This window comes from Leopardus geoffroyi, chromosome B2 (genome assembly GCF_018350155.1).
Source record: "Leopardus geoffroyi isolate Oge1 chromosome B2, O.geoffroyi_Oge1_pat1.0, whole genome shotgun sequence".
Classification (NCBI taxonomy): domain Eukaryota; kingdom Metazoa; phylum Chordata; class Mammalia; order Carnivora; family Felidae; genus Leopardus; species Leopardus geoffroyi.
This window is the reverse complement of record NC_059332.1, coordinates 98,576,528-98,600,048: the sequence shown is the minus strand read 5'-3', so window position 1 is coordinate 98,600,048 and position 23,521 is coordinate 98,576,528. Positions and strand designations below refer to the sequence as shown.

Below are 23,521 nucleotides of genomic sequence, written 5' to 3'. Positions count from 1 at the left end.
GTATCTATATATGTATATGTGTGTGTGTGTGAATAAATGTGTGTATATGTGTGTGTGTGTGTGTGTGTGTGTGTGTGTGTGTGTGTGTGTGTATAATGGAATATTACCCAGCCGTCAAAGAGAATGAAATCTTGCCATTTGCAATGATGTGGCTGGAGCTAGAGTTTCTTGTGCTAAGGAAAATAAATCAGTCAGAGAAAGACAAATGCCATATGATTTCACTCCTATGTGAAATTTAAGAAACAAAACAGATGAACATAGGGGAAGGGAAAAAGAAAGAGAGGGAGGCAAACCATAAGAGACTCTTAACAGTGGAGAACAAATGTAAGGTTGGTGGAAGGGAGGTGGTTAGGGTTGATGGACGGGTGTTGGGTGGGGGGATGGGCTAAACGGGTGTTTGGCATTAAGGAGGGCACTTGTTGGGATGAGCACTGGGTATTCTATGTAAATGATCAATCACTAAATTCTACTCCTGAAACCAATATTACACTATATGTTAACTAACTAGAATTTAAATAAAAACTTGAGACAAACAAAACTAGGTAAAATAGTAAATTTTATGTCTATTTTACTATAATTGAAGAAAAGAGGGAGAAATAATGTAAAGAGATCCCATGTACTCTTCACTCCATTTCCGCCAATGTTAACATCTTGCAAAACCATAGTACAGTATATCACAACCTGGATATTGACCTTGATACAGTCAAGTTATAGAGCAAATGCATCACCACAAGGATCCCTTATGTTGCTCTTTTATAACCACACTTCTTTCCCTTCCTCACCAGCCTCTCCTTAGCCCCTACAATCCACAAATCCATTCTCCATTTCTATACTTTGTCATTTGAAGAGTATTGTAGAGGGGCGCCTGGGTGGCTCAGTTGGTTGAGCGTCCGACTTCAGCTCAGGTCATGATCTCACGGTCTGTGGGTTGAGCCCCGTGTCGGGCTTTGTGCTGAGGCTCAGAGCCTGTGCTCAGAGCCTGGAGCCTGCTTCGGATTCTGTGTCTCCCTCTCTCTCTGACCCTCCCCTGTTCATGCTCTGTCTCTCTCTGTCTCAAAAATAAATAAACATTAAAAAAAAAAACTTAAAAAAAATTAAAAAAAGAGTATTGTAGAAATGCACTTATACCATCTTTATGCGATTGACTTTTTTTCAGTCACCTAGTTCTCTGGAGATTCATCCAGGTTCTTGGGTATATCATTAGTTTGTTCTTTTTTACAGCTGACTGCTATTCTATGGTACAGATGTACCACAACTAGTTCATTTACCCTCTGAAAGACATCTGGGTTGTTTCTAGATTTTGGCTATTGTGAATAAAGCTGATAAAATGTTTGTGAAAAACAAAAGGGAGAGGAAATCTGGCCACATGCTACCACACGGATGAATCTTGAGGACATTACCCTAAGTGGAATAAGCCAGTTACAAAAAAGACAAATACTGTATGAGTCCCACTTATAAGAGGTATCTAAAGGTAGTCAAATTTAGAAACAGAATATAGAATGGTGGTTGCTAGGGGTTGTGGGAAGGAGGAAATAGGGAAATTGTTGTTTAATAGGTACAGAGTTTCTGTTTGCCAGGTGAAAAAGTTCTGGAGATCTGTTTCACAATAATGTGAATATGCTGAACACAACTACGTGCACGTAACATGATTACTATGACAAATTTTATGCTGTGTGATTTTTACCACAATAAAAATAAGATAACTTCATCCAGTACTTCTGTTTCACAGATGAGGAAACAAACTCAAGGACGTTTTGTGATTAGACCAATGTCACACAGAGCATTAGTGCTGAAGCTGGACTGAAATGCGGCTCTTTTGACAATTGTTACTTTCTACTCAAAACTAACAGGGCTATAAAACTTTTGCAATTAGATTAGAACGTTCCAAATAAAGCTTTCATAGAAAATCCATGGCTAATATTTCTTTAAAAGGGAAAGAAAATTCAATTTTCTGAGAATGATTTTAGCAAGAATTTTATCTACAAGGGAACATGGTTATTTTTTTACCTTCAAAAACTTTGCTTGGAGTTGCATTAATGCATCAATTCTTTTCCGTTCTTTTAGTTTGGTCAACATCTTCTTTTGCCAAGGATCACATTTTGGCTTAATCTAATGGACAAACATGTTCATACAAAGTTACAACATAACAGAATGGTTCTAAAAAAAAAGTTGCAAGCAAAGAGATTCAAGGGCCTTCTGAAATGGGATCTAATCTTGGTGCTAGAAAGTTTGCCAAGATCATGGGACATCTTGGAAAGGGTCTGCATGGGTTCACAGATCCATGGAGGGAGATGGCAGCAGCAATTCCTGTTGGTGCCTGGCCTATGAGGTACATTACTAGCTTCAACTGGGACGACACAGCACCATCCATGAGCAGGAAGGACCCTAAATCCATCAGTGTTGGGCACCACACTTGATTTATGGGGCAAGAAAAGTGTGACCACAAATACTCCACAGTAAAAATTTACCTTCTGCATTAATAGGGTATATTTCAAAAACTAGACCCATAGCTGTACATACATCAACATACTCATAACTCTCAAATTTATATCTAGCTCTAAGCTCCAGTCTATTATATCCAACTATCTCCTTGCTATCTATAGTTGGAAGGCAAGTGTAACAATCTAAAACAGAAAGTCTGGCTTTTCCCACACCAACCACCTATTTGCTCAAGCCCCAGGAGATTTCTCTCCTTTCCCACCGTCCATCTTACCATACAAGACTTTTCTTTCTTTCACAATTAGTTGATCCTCATTATTCATGGATTTTGTATTTGAAAATTTTTCTACTCACTAAAATTTATTTTTAAAACCCAAACAAATAGCAGCAGATCTATCCAGGTTATTCATGGACATGCAAAGGATGGTGAAAAATTTGAGTCATCCAACCCCACATTCCCAGATGAGGTCAAACAAGGTGACATTCTGCCTTCTTGTTTCAGTTCTCATACTGTAAACAAGTTCTTTTTGTTTCTACATTTTCATGTTTTTTACTAATGATGTCACTGCTTAAAATGGCCCCTAGGTATAGTGCTGAAGTATTCCTAAGTGTTCCTAAGTACAGGAAGGCTGTGATATATGTTATAGAAGATATACATATGTTTGATAAGTTTTTTTCAGGCATGAGTTATAGTGCTATTGGCCACGAGTTCAATGTTAATGAATCAAAAACATATATTAGTCTTTAAACAGAAACACACATAAATCAAAGTTATGTATTGATCAGTTGATGAATAAACCTTGTATTTTCCCTATGAACAATGGTTCTGTATTTGTTAATTCAGTGTTTGTGGCAACTTTATAGAACATAGTAACCTCAAACAATGAGAATCCGCTATACTTACCACTACCCAAAATCATCTTGTTTAATCTGCTTCTGTATTGTTTGTAAATTGTGTATCTCCAGCACCAAGGGTCATGCCTCACACATAGTATATACTCAATGAATAGTTTTTGACTAAAAAGCTGGATTTACACAGCTCACTTATACCTTTGAACGTTATTCTTTGTTCTAGCCAAGTAGCCAAGACCACTAACAACAAGAGAGTTCTGACCCAATAGAGAGTATAGGATCATGGGGGCTTTTCAGAGAAGGCAGGTCAACATGGCTAACTTCAACATGGACCCAAGGCAGGAAGGAGCTGGGGGAGATTGGTGTACCTACCGTTGGTCCTACGGGACAGTTTGCTTAGGGCACTGAGGTGAGGGGAAAATAGGGACCCGACAGACCTGGTGCTACCAGGTTGCTTGGCCTGCTTGTAGGATACTTTATGACCATGCTGACATCACTGACAGGTGACTATCACTACAGGTCTCTTTACCTTTATAAAGGAAATCCAGTTAGCTTTCTTTTTCAAGGCCATACCAGGTCCTGCCAAACCCAAATTCTCCATAGTAGCTATCTTCGCATCATAGTCTGGAAATGTTTGCATTCTCTGTTGCTCCATAAAGATGCTTTGAAATTTTGGGGAAACCTAAACAGGATGAAGGCAAAGTTTTTCTTAAAGGGTCATATAGTAAATATTTTAGTCTTTGCAGACCATATATATGGTCTCTGTTGCAAATACTCAACTCTGCATTTGTGGTATGAAAGCAGTCATAGTAATATGTAAACTAATGGGCATGGATGAATTCCAATAAAACTTTATTAAAAAACAAAACAAAACAGGTGGTGGCCTGCAGCTGTCATTTGCTGACTCTGCTCTAAGGAGTTAGAGAACCAGAATAAACAGTACCCAAATATAAGAACTCTTCCTACACGAACAAAAAATTGTTGTAATGTGATTGATTATCTTGTGAGCACAAGCACTGCACATAACACTGTTACAAGAAAATCAGAAGTGGAGGGGGCGCCTGGGTGGCTCAGTCGGTTAAGCATCTGACTTCAGCTCAGGTCATCATCTCGTGGTTCGCGAGTTTAAGGCCCCGCATCTGGCTCTGTGCTGACAGCTCAGAGCCTGGAACCTACTTCAGATTCTGTCTCCCTCTTTCTCTGCCCCTCCCCTGCTCACACTTGATCTCTCTCAAAAATAAATTTAAAAAGGGGCGCCTGGGTGGCGCAGTCGGTTAAGCGTCCGACTTCAGCCAGGTCACGATCTCGCGGTCCGTGAGTTCGAGCCCCGCGTCAGGCTCTGGGCTGATGGCTCAGAGCCTGGAGCCTGTTTCCAATTCTGTGTCTCCCTCTCTCTCTGCCCCTCCCCCGGTCATGCTCTGTCTCTCTCTGTCCCAAAAAATAAATAAACGTTGAAAAAAAAAATAAATTTAAAAAAAACGTTCAAAATAATCAGAAGTGGAAACTATTGCTATGGAAAGGAAACAAGCTGTTCTTTTGGAACAAGTTTGCTCAGCAGCTTCATGGGTTGGTTGGTTTGTTTGTTATCATTGATGATAGCTACTGTGTTATCATTTATTTTTGTTTATTTTGACTCTTTTAAAAACACTGTCTTATTCCAATTCCAGTTTTTGTTTATCACAATGCTTGCTGACAATGAGGGTAAGGTACTCCCTAGAAGGGCTCTGCTGCAAAGAAAGGCAAGAGCTGAAACATCATCACCTTCAAAGAAACCAGAGGACATGTGATACCACCGGTTTCAGGGAGCATAAAGAGACCATGTTACATATTAGCAGAAATAATCCTAGTAAAATCATGCTGGAACAAGCACACATGGAAGTGAAAGTTGAATGTCAAGGCAAATGGTGACAGGGAGGAGAGTGGCTCCTTCTTACACAAAGAGCATTCAAACACATTCAGATTTTAGTTTTGCCTGTTTGGATCAATCAATTTACTATTTTTCCCTAGCGAATACATATGCTTGCAAAATTCCACACCCAGACCTGAAGTAATATCTTTATTATTGATGCTTTGGCTGAAAACTTTATATTCTAAATTTAAAGCTATCCATACATAATTCTATTTTTTCCCTTTGAAATGAGTTTTAACATGGTTTCTATTAATACGAGTTTTTTTTTTAAAGGAAGTGCAACACTGTTATAGTTCAGCAGACTGCATGACTTTAAAAAATCACTACATAATATAAAACTCTATTGAATTTAAAGAATTTTTGCCAATAGGAGAGCTACTACAACACATTCCGAGAATCAAAGGGCTCAAGACTCTAGACAACTCCATTATGCAAATCTTCCAAGTCTTGGCTACTTTTATACCATCTACTATGGACTATAAACTACTCTTTCTTTAAATTCTACAGAAAAATAAATCCTGTGATCCCTCTGTGTTGTATATTCAAGAGACCCAGTACTCTTACAGAGGGGAAGTTCAAGTGCTAATCTAAATCTCACCTATTACAATTAAATGTTATCACTCTAGAAACAATTGAGGCAGCATAAATATCCAACTTTGTGGCAAACAGTAGTGTTTTCTTTCAGAACACCTATTTTTGTATTAAGAAAGAGTCCATCAAGTACCAGGTTAAAGAGTTCCATTTCCTTAGTAGCATCCCTTAGCTCTTCCACGTCATATGGGATATTAAAATGGGAGAGCAGGAGCCTCAGCTGGGGTTTCAGTCCTTCTCTTTCAGTCATGTGTTGGGGCAGGGGGAAAGCAGCTTTTGTTCTTGTCAGCCCTAAAAAAACAAAACAAAACAAAACAAAACAAAAAAACCAAAACCAAGAACACTAAGACCAATAAACACTAATCAGGGAGGGAAAATGGAGTGTTCTGCGAGATAACTGAAGGCAGGAGCTTCTCTGTTCACAGGGAGGCCCATTCTGCTCTTTGCCCAAGCTTCTCTGGCACAATTTACAGGCCAGGCCATCCTGGGCCATGCCTATCTGACAAACCCTTGATGCTGGCTTTCTGGGGGAGGTAGCAAGGACCACTCACCTTCACACAGCCTGTAGGAGAAACCCAACAGACCCTTTGAAGAATGACTTAGTGGGAGAACTACCTATAGTCCTTTGTGGCAAACAAAGATTATGATTTATAAATTAACCAACAAATTAGAAGAAAGTGAGAGCTTTTATCTCCTTTTGCCTGGCTCACTCCTGCTCATTTTTAAGGACCCAGTTCAGACGGCCTTCCTCTGAGACGCCTTCTCTGATTCCCTACAACGAAGATAGCTGCCACTTCAGGGGCTCCTGTGTCACCCTGTACATATCTCAAGCAAATATGCCACTCAGAGTAGAAACCTGATTAGGTTTCTTAGTTATCTATAACACAAGGTAAGGGCAGGAGGACCATTAAATTGATTCAGATAAGGAAATTATTTTTTAAACATGTAATATTAAAACTGAAAGAGACCTTAGGTATCACTTAATCTGAAAGGTGTATTTTGGAGATGAATAAATTGAAGCCCAAAGAGATGAAATGACCTAAACAGGCCCACAGTGAGGCCACTACAGAAATATATCTGGAACCTAGTACTCTCAACTTCAAGTTCATTGCTTTTCTCCCTCTCTCTTTATTTGCCAGTTATATAGAAGGAGATATTAATGTCTAAGAAAAGTATTTTTCTTATTTTTTCCATCATAAAATATTAAATTAATACTTGTTTATTAAGAAGATATAACTTCTTGGCATATAGAAAAATGTCAAGCAAGATCAATGCCATAAAACAACACATGTGCAAAACCACAATCTTCTTTCTCCACATTACCCAAGGAGAGAGAAGACTGATTTCTTACCTGAAATGCTGGTATCCACAGGGTCCAGAGATCCAGAACTCTGGATATTAGGGTCGATGTCATCAACACATACATTTTCATTCTCCTGACAAGCCTCAGGAAATTCATCAATAGCTACACTCAGCACTTTGGAGATGGGCAAATACTGGAGGGACTATAGAAGGGCACAACCAAGAGGCCACATGTCAACTCAATTCTCACAGAAGCTTCCAGACTTAGGTTCAGGAGCAGCCCTTTGCTTTGATAGAGGAGGAGGAGATAGAGGTGGGTCTTAGTAACCTGCTCAAACATGGGGTGCTAAATCTGGATCTGGGAGACTTGTTGTGGTCACCAACACTAAGCAACCTGAACCTCTAAGTGGGTCTACATTGATCAAGCATCCATTATGGACAAGACACTGTGTGAGGTATTAGGGATACCAACAAGAATAAGACATGGACTTGGGGCACCTGGGTGGCTCAGTTGGTTAAGCATCTTGACTTCGGCTCAGGTCATGATCTTGTGGTCCGTGAGTTTGAGCCCCGCGTCGGGCTCTGTGCTGACAGCTCAGAGCCTGGAGCCTGTTTCAGATTCTGTGTCTCCCTCTCTCTCTGACCCTCCCCCATTCATGCTCTGTCTCTCTCTGTCTCAAAAATAAATAAACGTTAAAAAAATTATTAAAAAAAAAAAAAGAATAAGACATAGACCAACCTCAAAGAGTTCACAGTTTAATGGGGGGACAAAGACTTATGAGCACAGTGTTATTATGTCATGTGACTGGGGAGAGAGGACTCACAGGTAGACACCATAGTGACCAACTAGGGAAGGACTGAAGTTAGGATGATGGCCAGTTTTCTGGTTTGGGTAATTCAGTGGATGGTAGTATCACTGAGATGAGCCATAGACGAGTAGGAAAAGATTTAGGTAGCAAAATAATAATCTTCCTAAAATAGACATATCACATCACTCCTTTCTGATGCCTCTAGCCTGGGTTACAGCCTCTCATTGGTGACTCTATTTACTCTGTGATTATACTTATTCTGTTCTTTTCTATTCCATCCTATTCTTTCTTACCACATGGTATTTCAGTTGAATATTTACTTGCTCATTTCCCTTCCAGCCTGGGACCCAGTTACTTTTTTCAGCAAAGCCCATATTGTTGTTTCATGGCCCTGGACATGTACCTGGCATGCATTAGACCCTTATTAGATACTGCTGAATAAAAAAGCAGATCTAAATGGGACATATCATATATTCTGAACAAGATGATGAGAACAAGAACTTGCAGAGTGAATATGAAATAATACAGCAGACACATGTTTGAAAAAACTAAATTAATGGAGTGGTTTCATTAGAGCAAGTTTTCAAAAAAAACATTTTCAAAGGTTTCAAAGAAAAAAGCTAATGACTATTTTCCTGTCATTCGTAGGGCAAGGAGAGCACAGAAGCAGTGACAATCCAAAAGTAGGTGACAGGTGTGAAAAAACAATGCTGACCATCATGGGAGGGCACTATATTATCATATAAGTATGTTTCACATACCCGTAGGTAGTGGTGAACAGTCCTGAGCGAGTGTAGGTGACACACAATCCACTTTGTGTAAATAGTCAGGTCTTCTTGTGTCACTAAGTTAGAAGGATTGTTTTTTCCCAGAAGGAAGTTTTCTCGTGCAACAGACAATCTTTCAGCTCTCTGAAGGGCATCATTGTATTCCTGCATAATGTAGGCAACTTGTTTCTGTTTAAGAGGAAGGCAGAGTCAGAACACGATTATTTGCAAGCTGTTCTCTTGTGTCATTTGCTTCCAAGCATAGGATAATGCTGTTTGGGGGCCAAATAAGAGGCTCCTAGAATATCAAAATTCTTTCACATTCTGAATTTGACTGACAAGGGCAGCAGTCATATTCTTAAGAGAGATGCAAAGAGTCAGTGCATATGGATGTTTGGTAACTATAGGGGGCTTCTTAGCTTTTTATCTATAGCACAGGAGGCCAAATCCATGAAGAAAAATGCATTTTCTATCATACAAAAGTTCCTTTAAATCTCATCCTTAAAAATAGGTGCCATTATCTTCTGCCACAGGCAGAACAGGTAAATAGGTGCATCCATTAGTTCCTTTACCATCTTTAGCCATGACTTAAAAAAACTGAAAAGCTACACTGTTGAAAAACAGTATGGAGATTCCTCAAAAAATTAAAAATAGAAATACCATATAATCTAACAATCCCACTTCTGGGGACATATCTAAATAAAACAAAATCAGTATCTCAAAGAGATATCTGTATTCCCATGGCCACTGAAACATTATTCTCAATAGCCAAGATACAGAAACAGTCTAAGAGTCTGCTTATGGATGAATGAATAAAGAAGATGTGGTATATTACACACAATGGAATATTATTCAGTTATGAGAACGAAGGAAATCCTAACACCTGTGACTGACATTAGGAATGGACTTGGAGGATGTTATGCTAAGTGAAATAACTGAGACAGAGAAAGACAAATACTGTATGATTACATGATGATTTTTTTTTTTTTAAAAGTTGAACTCATAGAAGCAGAGAGTAGAACAGTGGTTACCAGGGACTACAGAGTGGAGAAATATTGGTCAAAGGGTACAGATTGGCAGTTGTGCAAGATGAATGAGTCTAGAGATCTAATGTACAGGTATGATGACCATACTTAATAATGTGTATTGACAAGCTTATTGATCATTTTGTTTCATTATAAAAAAGAGGGGTACCTGGGTGGCTCAGATGGTTAAGCATCTGACCCTTGATTTTGGCTTGAGTCATGATCTTACAGTTATGAGATAAAGCCCTGTGTCAAGCTCTGTGCTGAGTGTGGAGCCTGCTTAAAATATTCTCTCTCTCTCTGTCTCTCTCTCTCTGTCTCTCTCTCTCTCTCTCTCTCTCTGTGTCCCCCACACCACTCTTTCTCTTAAAAAAAAAAAAAAAAAAAAAGAGCCCATAGGTTCTGTTCTTGAGATTCCTACCTTGTAAAGAGGATAAAGTTGCTCCATAATCTTACTGTGCTGGCAAAACCTCTTCCATCTAAGCATGTGTAAATATTTACTCTGGGCCAGCTGGGTAATTCTCTCTGTATAATACTTTAACAAAAACAATGATAAAAATTAACACTTAGAATACAATTATAGTAGAAAGACTGAAGTCTTAAGAACACTAACAATAGGAAAATCACTCTCTGGTTGCTTCAGAATGATGGATTTTTCCTACACGAAGATCATAAAATTAAGAAACCTGGCTCAAGACACCATTAAACTTTAAATGAAGGAAGTAGTTATTTCTAAATCTATATGATATGCTGCCAATCTAATAGATGGTACTTTATCATTTAGTCAACAATTTTAGCAGTGACATAAAAGCCTGTACAATTGTCTAAGGCTACACTGAAAATTTCTTAAAAGCTGAAGTTATAAGTCTAAAAATACGAAGCACATTATAGGTAAGGTTATAGCTTTTAATCTTAGACCAGAAATTTTATTTATACTTAAAAATAGTCAAATAAACCAACCATTTTTAATGTTTTATTTATGATAATAAATATAATACTGGCCATGATGGAACAGGTAGGAACAGACTCATCCTTCCATCATAAATAACTAGAAAATAGGACAAAATAAACAGGACAACTATTTTCTGACATAAAACAACACACAATGCAGGACTATGGTCCTTGAAGGACACAAATGCTATAAGCCCTACAATCACCTTGGTTTTCTGCCTGAAGAAGGCAGTTTCTGAATCACAGAATAAGAGAGGAAATCCCAAACAGAGCACGGCAGTCTCTCTGAGTTAAGGAGAGAGAAATTGAAGCTTCAGAGGCTGAGTCAGCTGGAATTTGCAGGGCAGAGTACTGGAGAGAGGGATGTTGTGCAGAGAAAGGGCTCCAGAAATCTGCATGGAGATCTCTTTGAGCTTTTTGCTGACTATTAAACTATGCATACAGAGGGTGAAACTCCATGAGGCCATGCAAAGAATAACTGACTAGGGAAGTATAAACTGAATAGTTCTCACAGTTCATACAGGGACAAGAAATGTTCAAGTTCCAGTTAAAGGGAAGAGTCCTCATTGCCACCTGACACGTTCAGTGGAGACACCAGAAGAGTCACACTTTAGTAATAAGGATAAATGATCCTGAGTGAAAGTTAGTCTAAACTTGATGTAGCTTGATACCAAGCCTTGAAAGTATGAAGCCGATCTACAACTTAAATGCCTGTCAGAATAAACTCCAATACTCTTTAAAAGGAATTTAAAAAACCAGCATTCATTGCTAGAGGGGTTGTGGGTGAGAGGGGTGGGTTAAAAGCATAAGGGGCATTAAGAAAGACACTTGTTGGGATGAGCACTAGGTGTTATACATAGGGAATGGATTTCTGGAGTCTACTGAAATCATTATTGCACTATATGCTAACTAACTTGGATGTAAATTTTAAAAAATCAGCATACAAAAATGTAAGATTGAAATGTTCAGTGTCAAAAAAAATTACTAGACATGCAAAGAAGCAGGAAAATGTGACCCAAAAGCAGGAGAAAAATTAATGAAGAGAATCAGACCCAGAAATGGCACCAGTGATGAAATTAGCGAATAAGAACTTTAAAAGAGCTAATATACTAATATGCACAGCATGTTCAAAGACTGAAAGGAAGGGGCACCTGGGTGGCTCAGTCAGTTAAGCATCCAACTGTGGCTCAGGTCACGATCTCATGGTTCATGGGTTCAAGCACCGTGTCGGGCTCTATGCTGACAGCTCAGAGCCTGGAGCCTGCTTTGGATTCTGTGTCTCCCTCTCTCTCTGCCCCTCCCCTGCTCACATTCTCTCTCTCTCTTTCAAATATAATCATTTTTTTATAAAAATGATTAAAAGGAAAATGTGAACATAAGGAGAGAAATGAAAAATACCAAAAAAATCAAATAGAAGTACAAAAGAAAACTACAATATATGAAATGAAAAATGCATTAGATATGATTAACAGCAGCTTAGTGCAGAAGAAAAGATTAGTGAACTTGAAGATATAGCAATAGAAACTATACAAAATGAAGCACTGAGGGAAAAAAAAAGACTGAGAATAAATTAACAGAGCTTCGTTGACTTACAGAATGATACAAAGTGATTGAACAAATGTCTAATCAGAGTCCCAGAAGGAAGGAAGGAGATGGAAAATATATTTAAAGAAATGATATTTGAAAACTTTCAAAAACTGATGAAAATGATAAAAATCACAATCCAAGTAGGTCAACCAACTCCTAGCAAGAGAAACATAAAGAAAAACTCATCAAGGAATACCACAGTCAAATAGCTTAAAACCATTAGAGAAAATCTTTTTTTTTTAATTAAAAAAATTTTTAATGTTTATTTTTGAGAGAGAGAGCAAGCACAAGCAGGGAAGGGGCAGAGAGAGAGAGGGAGACACAGAATCTGAAACAGGCTCCAGGCTCTGAGCTGTCAGCACAGAGCCCGATGAAGGGTTTGAACTTGAGAACAGCAAGATCATGACCTGAGCCGAAGTTGGATGCCCAATGTACTGTGCCACCTAGACACCCCTAAGAGAAAATCTTAAAAGCACCCATAGAACAAAAGGACACATTGTGTTAGGAAATGAAAACTATCTATGCCAGAAGACAGTGGAGCAACATCTTTAAAAATTTTTTTTTTCAACGTTTATTTATTTTGGGGACAGAGAGAGACAGAGCATGAACGGGGGAGGGGCAGAGAGAGAGGGAGACACAGAATCGGAAACAGGCTCCAGGCTCTGAGCCATCAGCCCAGAGCCTGACGCGGGGCTCGAACTCACGGACCGCGAGATCGTGACCTGGCTGAAGTCGGACGCTTAACCGACTGCGCCACCCAGGCACCCCTGGAGCAACAGCTTTAAAGTGACAAAGGAGAAAAACTATCAACCTAGAATTTTACATTCAACAAAAATACCTTTCTAAAATAAAGGCAAAATGAAGACTTTTTGCAAAAAAAAAGCAAAGACAGAATTTATTCATGGCCGATCGGCAGTACAAGACATGTTAAAGTCTGTTCTTTTTTTTTTTTTTTAAGTTTATTTATTTATTTTTGAGAGAAAGCAAACACAAGCAGGGGAGGGACAGAGAAAGACACAGAATCCAAAGCATGCTCCAGACTCTGAGCTGTCAGTACAGAACCCAACATGGGGCTTGAACCCACAAACTGTGAGATCATGACCTGAGCTGAAGTCAGAAGCTTAACTGACTGAGCCACCCAGGCGCCCCTAAAGTCTGTTCTCTAGGCAGAAGATAAATTATATCATATGGAAGCTTAGGCTACACCAAGGTTTCTTAAACCCAGCACTATTGACATTTGGGACTGGATAATTCTTTGTGGTGTGGCTATTCTGTGCATAGTAAAATATGTAGCAGCCTCCCTGGCCTCTACCCACTAGATGCCAGGAGGAATCCATTCCTCTCCCAAATTGTGACAAAATGTCTCTAGACGCTGCCAGATGTCCACCATCTCCAGTCTCCCCTTCTCTCCGCTGACAATCACGGATATACACAAAAGAATGAAGAGTGCCAGAATGATAGGAAAGTGAATCTTAGATGACAGTAATGACAAAAGTTTAGGTGGCAAATAGAATCTCAACATCTTTTATTTCTTTGTGATTTATTCATTAATTGCTAGTTGCTAATGAACTAATTTGCATGCAGAGTGAGAATATAACTCATAACATAAGAGTAAAGAACAAAGAGTTTTAAAAACCAAAGCAATACATGCTTATTATAAGAAATTTAGAAAATATATAAAAGTAAAAAGAAGAGATTCATTGTTCTGCCATCCAAAGATAGTGATTGCTAACATTCTGGTCTATGTCCTTCAAGTGTTTTTTCTATATATTATATGACCGTTATTATGACACACACACACACCTTAGTTTTTGTCAACAAGTATTACATAATAACAGAATAGTTTCTTATGCTAAAAAATGTTTAATGGTAGAACAATATTCTATCCAGTATTATGCTATTTTTCTTAGCTCTCCTATTGTTTGATATTTAGGCAATTCTGATTTTTTCACTTTTATTGTAATGTTGCAATAATAATCTTTATGGAAAATGTTTTCTACCATATTTTGAGTTATTTTCTTAAAATACATTTTCAGAAATATATTCCCTAGCTAAGTCAACAGCTTTTTGAGGGCTGAGACTTTCTTAGTATTGTATTGCCTCATAATACCAGCACAGGGAGTAATTGATAGAAACTTAGTCAATAGTTTAGTGACGATAACTAAATTTCTATTAATTTCCAGATCTGTTTTTCAAATTGCAGCATGACTCTTACTTACCTGCAACAGAAGCAAAGGTAAATTTTCAGGAGTGTACTCTCTTCTTAGGCAGCTCTCTAGCTCCCTCTGCATGACATCTGCTTGAACAACAAGGGGCTTTGACTCAGCCACCTGAACCCCAGGCAGCAGAACAGGCAAACAAAGAAATAAGGAAGAAAAATTACCATTGTTTACGACAGCAAATGATATTCAATTTCTGATAGTTTTACACAACATGTTATACTATTATACCTCGGTTTCCAAATAACGAATTGTAATAGCACAAATCAAGAAACTGTAAAATTTCAAAACATCACAAAAAATAGGTATCTCCAAAGAAGTAGTGGCCTACTCTGATCTAGCAGTGAGCATTGGGCTGTTTTGCTCTCATAACACTGTCAATAACATCAGCTGGCGTTTGCTGAAAATAAAGTTTTCTTGCTAAATGTTTCAAAAAGTTAGCAAAATCCAGTGTATTGTTGTATTACAATACAATTGTGTATTACAATTACACTCTCCTACTCACCTGTAAAGTTTTCTTTAGAGCCAATTCCCTTTCTCTTCTAAAGTAAGAAATGTCCTTCGGCATTCGAATAGAGCTGCAGAAAGATTTATGCAATAGAAGCTGTAATTATAGAAACTGTAATAAACCAAATTATAGATAGGCCCTGATTACTCTTCAGAACTGCTCATTTCTAAATAACTATGTCATATTATACTGGATTATTGAGAGCATGTAAAGACCATGTGCTTCTGTCTTAGTCTGAATCTCTCTTGTGTCTACCTCATGTTTGCTAAGCCTTTCCATGGGCCAATTTTCCTTTCCTTCACTCTAACATGGTTTTTCCTACTCTCCTTGATTTGCTTCTCTATTTTCAATTCCAGAGTACTGGAAGAAGCACAATGATTAAAATCCCCCCCCCCACACACACACACATATTTCCTCCAGTAACCTCATCTCTAACGAGTACTATGCTTATCAGACATCTCTTTCACCCTACACAAAACTAGTATCAATTTAAACAAGATGTTTTTATTTTGTGTTCTTGCTAATTTATTAAACACGAAATACTTTGAAAATTATTTTAACTGAGTTGTACTGTCTGAACCTAGTCACGAAGGAGTTGTTTGCACCATGGGCTCTGACATGAGAAGGCACAAATAGCACAGCCGTGGGGCCCAGTAATGAAGGGGGACCCTGTGAAAGGAAGAAGGGAGCTCTCCCCATTGGGGGTAAGATACACTCCAAGGCTTGGCAGCTTTGGGAACATCAGAGCACAGCAACCCTGGTATAGACATCACTTTCTCAAGATGAAACTTTGCAGACATTGGCAAGGAAGCCACAGCAGGTAGCTGTGAAACACATGTGAGAAACCACCTAGAGATCTGAGAGGGATTGTAGGCAATGAAATTCAGGTTAATGTTGTTCATATGACCCTATTAGTCCCCATGGGTAGGTTTTAAGGAAAGATGAAAATAGACTGTTAGTTTGTATACTTGTCAGCAGTCCCTCTACCCCCACTTTAGGCAGTGGTCCTGTGAAAAGACCAGACAGGAGGTCCCTCAGTTACATGAGTCTAAGCAACTCACTAAGCCATTTGTGTTGAATTCCCAACTGAAGTTGGAGATAATGCCTCCCTATCTCCTCATATCTTGGCTTTGATGAAAAAAATGAGGCAAGCTCTGAAAAAGCCTTAAGAGTAAAAGCACTAATAAATCAAAGCTGTAGTTTCTGTGATTACTGGGTGCCTGAATCCTGGCTGCAACCTCATGGAGGTGGAGAACCAGTAACCAACTAGAAAGGGAACAGGCAGTCAGGGAAACAGAAGAAACCCATCCCTTTCCTGCCCTCTTGTCTTCTGATTTTTTGGCATGCTGGAAGATTGAGCAGTGTCCTGGGCTTAGCTGCCTAAACCTTCTCTTATTCAAATCATGTTTTTCATCTCAGTTCATCTCCAAGTGTCTATGAATGACTTAAAAGAGTGGTGTGTACCTGAACCCATAAAAATCCACCCATGTGTTCAATCTAGTATTGTTTATTCAGCATACAGTCATTCACCTATTCACTCAGCCAAGCACTTATGAGACATTTAACCACTACAAAGACCTGGGTTTGGGGGTAAGCTGATAATAGATAACCAGAAAAAAAAAAAAAAAAGAAAAATTACCAAGGTACCATTATACTACAGTTCTTAATAAAGTTTTGGATCTAGTGGGTAATGAGAATACTAAAATGATTATTTGAAGTGTACATTTTCCATTTTCCTTGGACTCCAGAACCTAGCACAACACCTGGCAAATAGAAGGTGCTCAGTATTGATTGAATTAATAAGTAGATTCTTCCAGGTGCAGTGATAAGTGGTTTGGGGGGAGTAGAGAAATACAAGTGTCCAGAGATTTCCCATCACTCTATTTTAAAAAATAAAAGAGACTTCAGGAAGACTTTCTAACACAATGTACAAAGAGGAGACACTTGTTTGACCCTGAGACACTGAAGCTGTAACAATACTGACACTTGATCTTTGTACAGTGTCTTCTAGTTTTCAAAGTGCTTTAACATGCATTACCTCACTTGATCCTTATAATATAGGCAAGGTACATATTTGTAACCTCATTCTTCACAGAAAGAAACCAAAGTTGAGAGAAATAATGACTTGCATGGTTCCATTACCTTTTCGCTTCATCATACAATCTTTGATCTGCTTCCTACAACCAGTGGCTTCAAATACAAATTATAAAACACACTAAATACTAGTTCCTCAGAATCATCTTTGGAATGAGGTAGTAATGCATGTATTTACTGCTTCTTCCCCTGATCTTCTTTCCCCAACCCTCACCATCCACATTGTGTTTACTTGGCTATTCAACCTAACAGGGACCTCATATTGTTCCTCTTGACCAACTGTAGCAATAATAGAAAGAGAGGGATTTGAAGATCCTGAGCCCATGAGACTTGCCACTTAGGGGCTGATCTTTTTACCTTGTTTCTTCAAAAGAGATTGCTACATTGGATGCATTTACCTATAGAAAAGCTCCTAATAAAATACCATTTGCAGAATTCATTACCGAATATCTAGCATTATTTCAGTTTTTATATGCCTCATCAAAATCAAGGTCAAATTCAATTAAAATATTTTTGGAAAAAATGAGACCTTGCACTTAGCATGATTTGTATAATAGCATCTGGAACTTTAAATTTTTGTTTTTTTATTTTTTTAATTTTTGAGATAGAGAGAGACAGAGCATGAGCAGGGGAGGGGCAGAGAGAGGGGGAGATACAGAATCTGAAGCGGGCTCCAGGCTCTGAGCTGTCAGCACAGAGCCTAACACGGGGCTTGAACTCACGGAGCATGAGATCATGACCTGAGCTGAAGTCGGACGCTCAACCAACTGAGCCACCCAGGCGCCCCATAGGATCTGGAACTTTAAAACAATGGTATTTGTAAGCACTTTTCTATTTTCCTTGGTAGGATATTGCCTCTAAATGTCTTAGCAATACTAGAATACAGGAAAAACTCATGGCCAGCCGTAAAATCTGAGCTTGAGATAATGCCAATTGTCTATATAAACAATAAGAGGGAGCTGATAGAGATTATGGGGTGAAAGTGGGAGCTGAAGCCCCTGAAGACCATGCCTTCTCACTACTACTATTTACCTGTAAGCTTGATGAGTCTCCTGTTCTTCTATCTCAGACTTTAGTTCAGTCAGTTGCAAAGCCAGTTCTTTTTCTAACTGCTGGATCCTTTCTGTGGAAGCGATCTTATAAATTTCATCCATGATTTGCATTTACTGTTTTACCATATCCTGAAAAACAAAGAGTACAAAGTTTCTGTGGCTGACTGACTCCCTTGGTAACCTTTATCCAGTGTATGAAACTTTGTCCCTCTTTCTTCAAGAAGTCATGCCAACTTTGTGATAATGTATGCTTTTGCAATTTGAGGAAACAGGCTGACTAGACTGTTGTCATTTATGATTTAATTACCATTTAGTAAACAGTAGAGAAAACAGAAATCAGAACCTCCATTGACTATGTTCAGCCCAGTTCACCTTCAGAAACATCCCTACTCGAGCTCTGATGATGGTGGTTTATTAAAACAAGAATGCCTCCCTCTGGCTCAACCTCTGCAGTCTTCATAAAGGCTTGTGGGAATTACACACTAAATGTTATTAATGGTGGTTAATGTGGTTAAGGTTGACTTCTAGTATCACTTCAACTGGAACAAACAATAGGTGGGTACAGGATCCCTCTACATGCCTAGAGCATTTCTCCATAAGCCTTTTTTGAAGCCATGGACTTCTGACTAGGGAGAATATATTGAGGATGGAAAGCAACCTAATATGATCATGATCTTTGCACTTTGGGATTTGCAAGAAAATCATAGTTATGCATTTAAATGTGCTTTCTTAACTCTGAATGCTTATATTTGGCATACTGCTTTTACTGTTAAATAAAATAGTTGATAATGCCTCAGCCCTACCCCATCCAGTTCACAGCCTGTCAAATACAACACAGTTATTTACTAAGAACTTAGTCAGTAATTCTAATTACAACACAAATTAACTGCATGACCCAGAATGGAACCCACGATTTGTAGGGGATTCAGAAGATGATGTGTTTCCTGTGCTACTGCTGCTACTGTCCTGGATATGTGGGATAAACTAATTCTTGGGTCACATTAGACAGGTTTAAAATATTTAACCCTTCCCTTTTTGCTTTGACATTTCTAGATTTTCATTTTTTTTTCAGAGATATTTCATTTTCACAAGTTAATCTGCTGTCATTCCAATAAATAATTAAGCTGTAGAGATGTTTTGCGTAGAGGCTTCCTTTGGGGCTTATTTATTCTTTTTATAAGTATTAGGAATGGAAATGAGCATGCATGCTCAGTCTAGGTTGTGAACCTGCTGGGTAATAAATCTGTCATGTTTGGCACACTGCTGGAGCTCAAAAAAATGCATTGTTGTTCCTAGCAAAAGTAAAATGTTGTTATGAAAAATATTTGCCACTTGGCAGTGTCCTTTCAAGTTGGGCAAACAGTGAAACAGCTGCCTTAACAGCTGCATTCCAATCAGCAGCCAAGAGTGGCAGCAACACAGGCTGGCTGATTCTTCTTCCAAAGGATGGACATTCTGCCTTCATTTCCTGATCAGTTTCAACACTTGCAGCTCAGAAATGAGAATATTTAATCCTGCATTGTTTAGCTCACTGCACAGTGAAGTAAAGTATTCACAAAATTAACATCAGGAGAGGTCAGTCTTTGACAACTATCCATGAGATGGATCCAACCCAGAGGAATCCATGCCTGTTGAGCGCACACATCTAGTGCCAAAGAGACAAACAGCTCTGTGTATTGAAAGACGGGATAGGGTGGATTCCATTAGTGAGTACCTACCTGTTCTGTATCAGGCAGGCACTGGGCCCTCTTTTTTTTTTTTTTAATTTTTTTTTTTTTTCAACATTTATTTATTTTCGGGACAGAGAGAGACAGAGCATGAACGGGGGAGGGGCAGAGAGAGAGGGAGACACAGAATCGGAAACAGGCTCCAGGCTCCGAGCCATCAGCCCAGAGCCCGACGCGGGGCTCGAACTCACGGACCGCGAGATCGTGACCTGGCTGAAGTCGGACGCTTAACCGACTGCACCACCCAGGCGCCCTGGGCCCTCTTTTAAAGTTCCCACAAAGAGAGTATCAAAATTATTCAAAAGCTTTTTAAAAAATAAGTAAATTTAGGGGCGCCTGGGTGGCTTGGTCGGTTAAGCGTCCGACTTCGGCTCAGGTCATGATCTCACGGTCCGTGAGTTCGAGCCCCGCGTCCGGCTCTGTGCTGACAGCTCAGAGCCTGGAGCCTGTTTCAGAGTCTGTGTCTCCCTCTCTCTCTGCCCCTCCCCTGTTCATGCTCTGTCTCTCTCTGTCTCAAAAATAAATAAACGTTAAAAAAAAATAATAAAAAATAAGTAAATTTAATTATTGATTGTAACAAATAAAAAACCTGCTTAAAAATGGTAAAATCTAGGGGCACCTGGGTGGCTCAGTTAAGCATCCAACTTTGGCTCAGGTCACGATCTCGTGGTTTGTTGAGTTCAACCCCGCATCAGGCTCTGCAATGACAGCTCAGAACCTGGAGCCTGCCTCTGATTCTGTGTCTCCCTTTCTCTATCCCTCCCCTGCTCACACTCTGTGTGTGTGTCTCTCTCTCAAAAATAAATAAAATTTTTTTAAAAAGTAGTTAAATCTAAGCTCTCAGACAAAGATAGTAAGATTAGCTTGAGCAGTGTTTGTGGGTGTTCAATGGGTGGTTAAGGTGGGCTTTGATAGACTTAAAGAAGGCATGTTTAGAAGAGAAATACTGAGTAACTAGACTCTTCAGGAAAATACTGTGTCAAAAACTTCAAGGTGACTGACTACTAAAAGAATAAAAATGCAACACAGACCCTCTCAAACAAGTAGAGGTGGGAGGTAGGAATGAGTTTAAATAAACTCATTATTTAATGATAAATTTATTTAATTATTTAATAATAAATAATTTAAATTTATTTAATTATTTAATAATAAATAATTTAAATTTATTTAATTATTTAATAATAAATAATTTAAATCTAATTATTTAATAATAAAACTAATTATTTATTAAAAAATAAATCCAAGAGAAATCAGGAAAAGAGAGAAAAAAGAAAAAAAGTATGGTAGAGATAAGTTCAAATTATATCAATAATTATAATAAATGTAAATGGATTAAGCCCATCTATCAAAGTAAGATTGGTATTATTTCTTCCTTAAATGTTTGGAATAATTCACCTATGAAACATCTCAGCCTGAAATTTTCTCTATGGGAGGTTTTTAAATTACAGATTCAATCTCTCTTTTTTGATGTTTGTCTTTGACACAGAGAGAGAGAGAGAGAGAGAGGCAGGGGCAGAGAGATAATGAGACACAGAATCTGAAGGAGGCTCCGGGCTCTGAGCTGTCAGCACAGAGCCCAACACGGGGCTCGAACCCACAGACTGTGAGATCATGACCTGAGCCAAAGTTGGACGCTCAACCAACTGAGCCACCGAGGCACCCCTACAGATTCAATATCTTTAACAGATTATGATTATTCATATTTTGTATTCCTTTTTGTGTTTATTTTAATAAATTTTTAAAAGAACATTTCATCTAAGTATATAATTTTTTTGGCATAAGTTTGTTCATTCATAATATCCTTTCATATTTTGAATAGCTTTTTAAAGATATAATTAACACACCATACAATTAAACCACTTATAATGTACAATTCAATGATTTTTAGTGTATTCACAGTATTGCATAACCATCACCATAATCCATCTCAGAACATTTTCATCCCCCCAAAGAAACCCCATATCCATTAGTAGTTTCTCCCCATTTTTCTGAGTCACCCTACCCCTAGCAATAGGTAACCACTAATCTACTGTCTGTCTCTATAGATTTGCCCATCCTGACAGTTTTATATAAATGGGATCATCCAATATGTGGTCTTTTGTGACTGGCTTCTTTTATTTCACATAATGTTTTCAAGGTTCATCTCTGTTTTGGCATGTATCCAGTTAGTTAACATACAGATATATCATTCATTTTTATGGCTGAATAATATTCCATTGCATGGCTATACCACCTTTTGTTTATTAGTTCATCATTTGAAGGAGATTGGGGTTGTTTCTAGTTTTGGGCTATTATGAATAATGCTCTTACGAACGTTCATGTAAAAGTTTTGCCAGACTGTCTTTTAAAGCAGCTGCACCATTTTACATTCTCACCAGCAATGTGTGAGGGTTCCAATTTCTCCACATCTTTGTTAACACTTGTTATTATCTTTTTTATTTTAATCATCCTAGTGGATGTGAAATGGTATCTCATTGTGGTTTTGATTCCCATTTCCCTAATGTCAATGATGCTGAGTATCTTTACATGTGCTTGTCGGTCATTTGTTTATCCTCTTTGGGGAAATGACTATTCAGATTCTTTGCACATATTTATTTATTTATTTTTATTTTTGAGAGAGAGAGAGACAGAGTGCAGGTGAGGGAGGGGCAGAGAGAGAGGGAGACACAGAATCTGAAGCAGGCTCCAGGCTCTGAGCTGTCAGCACAGCACCCAATGCAGGGCTTGAACCCACGAACCATGAGATCATCACCTGAGCTGAAGTTGGATGCTTAACTGACTGAACCACCCAGGTACCCCACTTTGCCATTCTTCTAATTGAGCTTTTTGGTTTTTTTACTAATGAGTTACAAGAGTTCTTTATATATTCTAGATACATATTTTATCAGGTACATTATTTGCAAATATTTTCTCCTGTTCTGTTGGTCTTTTCATTTTCCTAATGCCCTTTGAATCGTTTTACTAGTTTATTATCTGTAGGATATATAGTGTTGTCTCCTTTTACATTCCTACTATTGATAATTTCTGTACTTGTTATTTTATCTTGATCAGTCTTATTAGAGATTTAATAATTTTACTAAGTGAGCCATATTTAGTTTTATTTTATTCTAACAATTCTTAAAAAAATTTTTTTTAATGTTTATTTATTTTTGAGACAGAGAGTGACAGAGCATGAGTGGAGGAGGAGCAGAGAGAGAGAGGGAGACACAGAATCTGAAGCAGGTTCTAGGCTTTGAGCTGTCAACACAGAGCCCCACGCGAGGCCCCAATGAGCTGTGAGACCATTACCTGAGCCTAAGTCAGACGCTTAACAGACTGAGCCATGCAGGCTTCCCTATTCTTCTTCTTCTTTTTTAAATGTTTGTTTGTTTTTGAGAGAGATAGAGACAGAGCACAAGCGGGGGAGGGACAGAGAGAGAGAAGGAGACAGAATCTGAAGCAGGCTCCAGGCTCTGAGCTGTCAGCACAGGGCCCCACGCGGGACTTGAACTCACAAACCGTGAGATCATGACCCAAGCCGAAGTCGGACAACCAACAACTGAGCCACCCAGGTGCCCCAAATTTTATTTTATTCTAAATGTCTGTTTATGTCTGCTTTATCTTTCACTGATTTCTGCTCATTTATTATGATTCATATATTATTTACATTCATTTACTATACCAATTAATTCAATAATACCAATTATATT

General features: G+C 38.5%; 1 protein-coding gene across 6 annotated transcripts in view; it reads right to left on the bottom strand.

Annotated features, from left to right (window-relative positions):
* Positions 1-23,521, bottom strand: part of LOC123608828 — a 186,211-nt gene that overhangs the window by 143,491 nt on the left and 19,199 nt on the right. For all 6 annotated transcript variants that reach the window (XM_045499212.1, XM_045499211.1, XM_045499215.1 and 3 more), the window contains 9 exons: positions 18,086-18,234; positions 14,957-15,029; positions 14,452-14,562; positions 10,116-10,229; positions 8,664-8,858; positions 7,143-7,296; positions 5,925-6,082; positions 3,821-3,973; positions 2,008-2,109 (listed from right to left, as the gene is read on the bottom strand). In XM_045499212.1, the coding sequence (XP_045355168.1) occupies positions 2,008-2,109; positions 3,821-3,973; positions 5,925-6,082; positions 7,143-7,296; positions 8,664-8,858; positions 10,116-10,229; positions 14,452-14,562; positions 14,957-15,029; positions 18,086-18,216 (1,191 nt within the window). In that variant the 5' untranslated portion in view covers positions 18,217-18,234. The remainder of the gene's footprint in view (positions 1-2,007; positions 2,110-3,820; positions 3,974-5,924; positions 6,083-7,142; positions 7,297-8,663; positions 8,859-10,115; positions 10,230-14,451; positions 14,563-14,956; positions 15,030-18,085; positions 18,235-23,521) is intronic.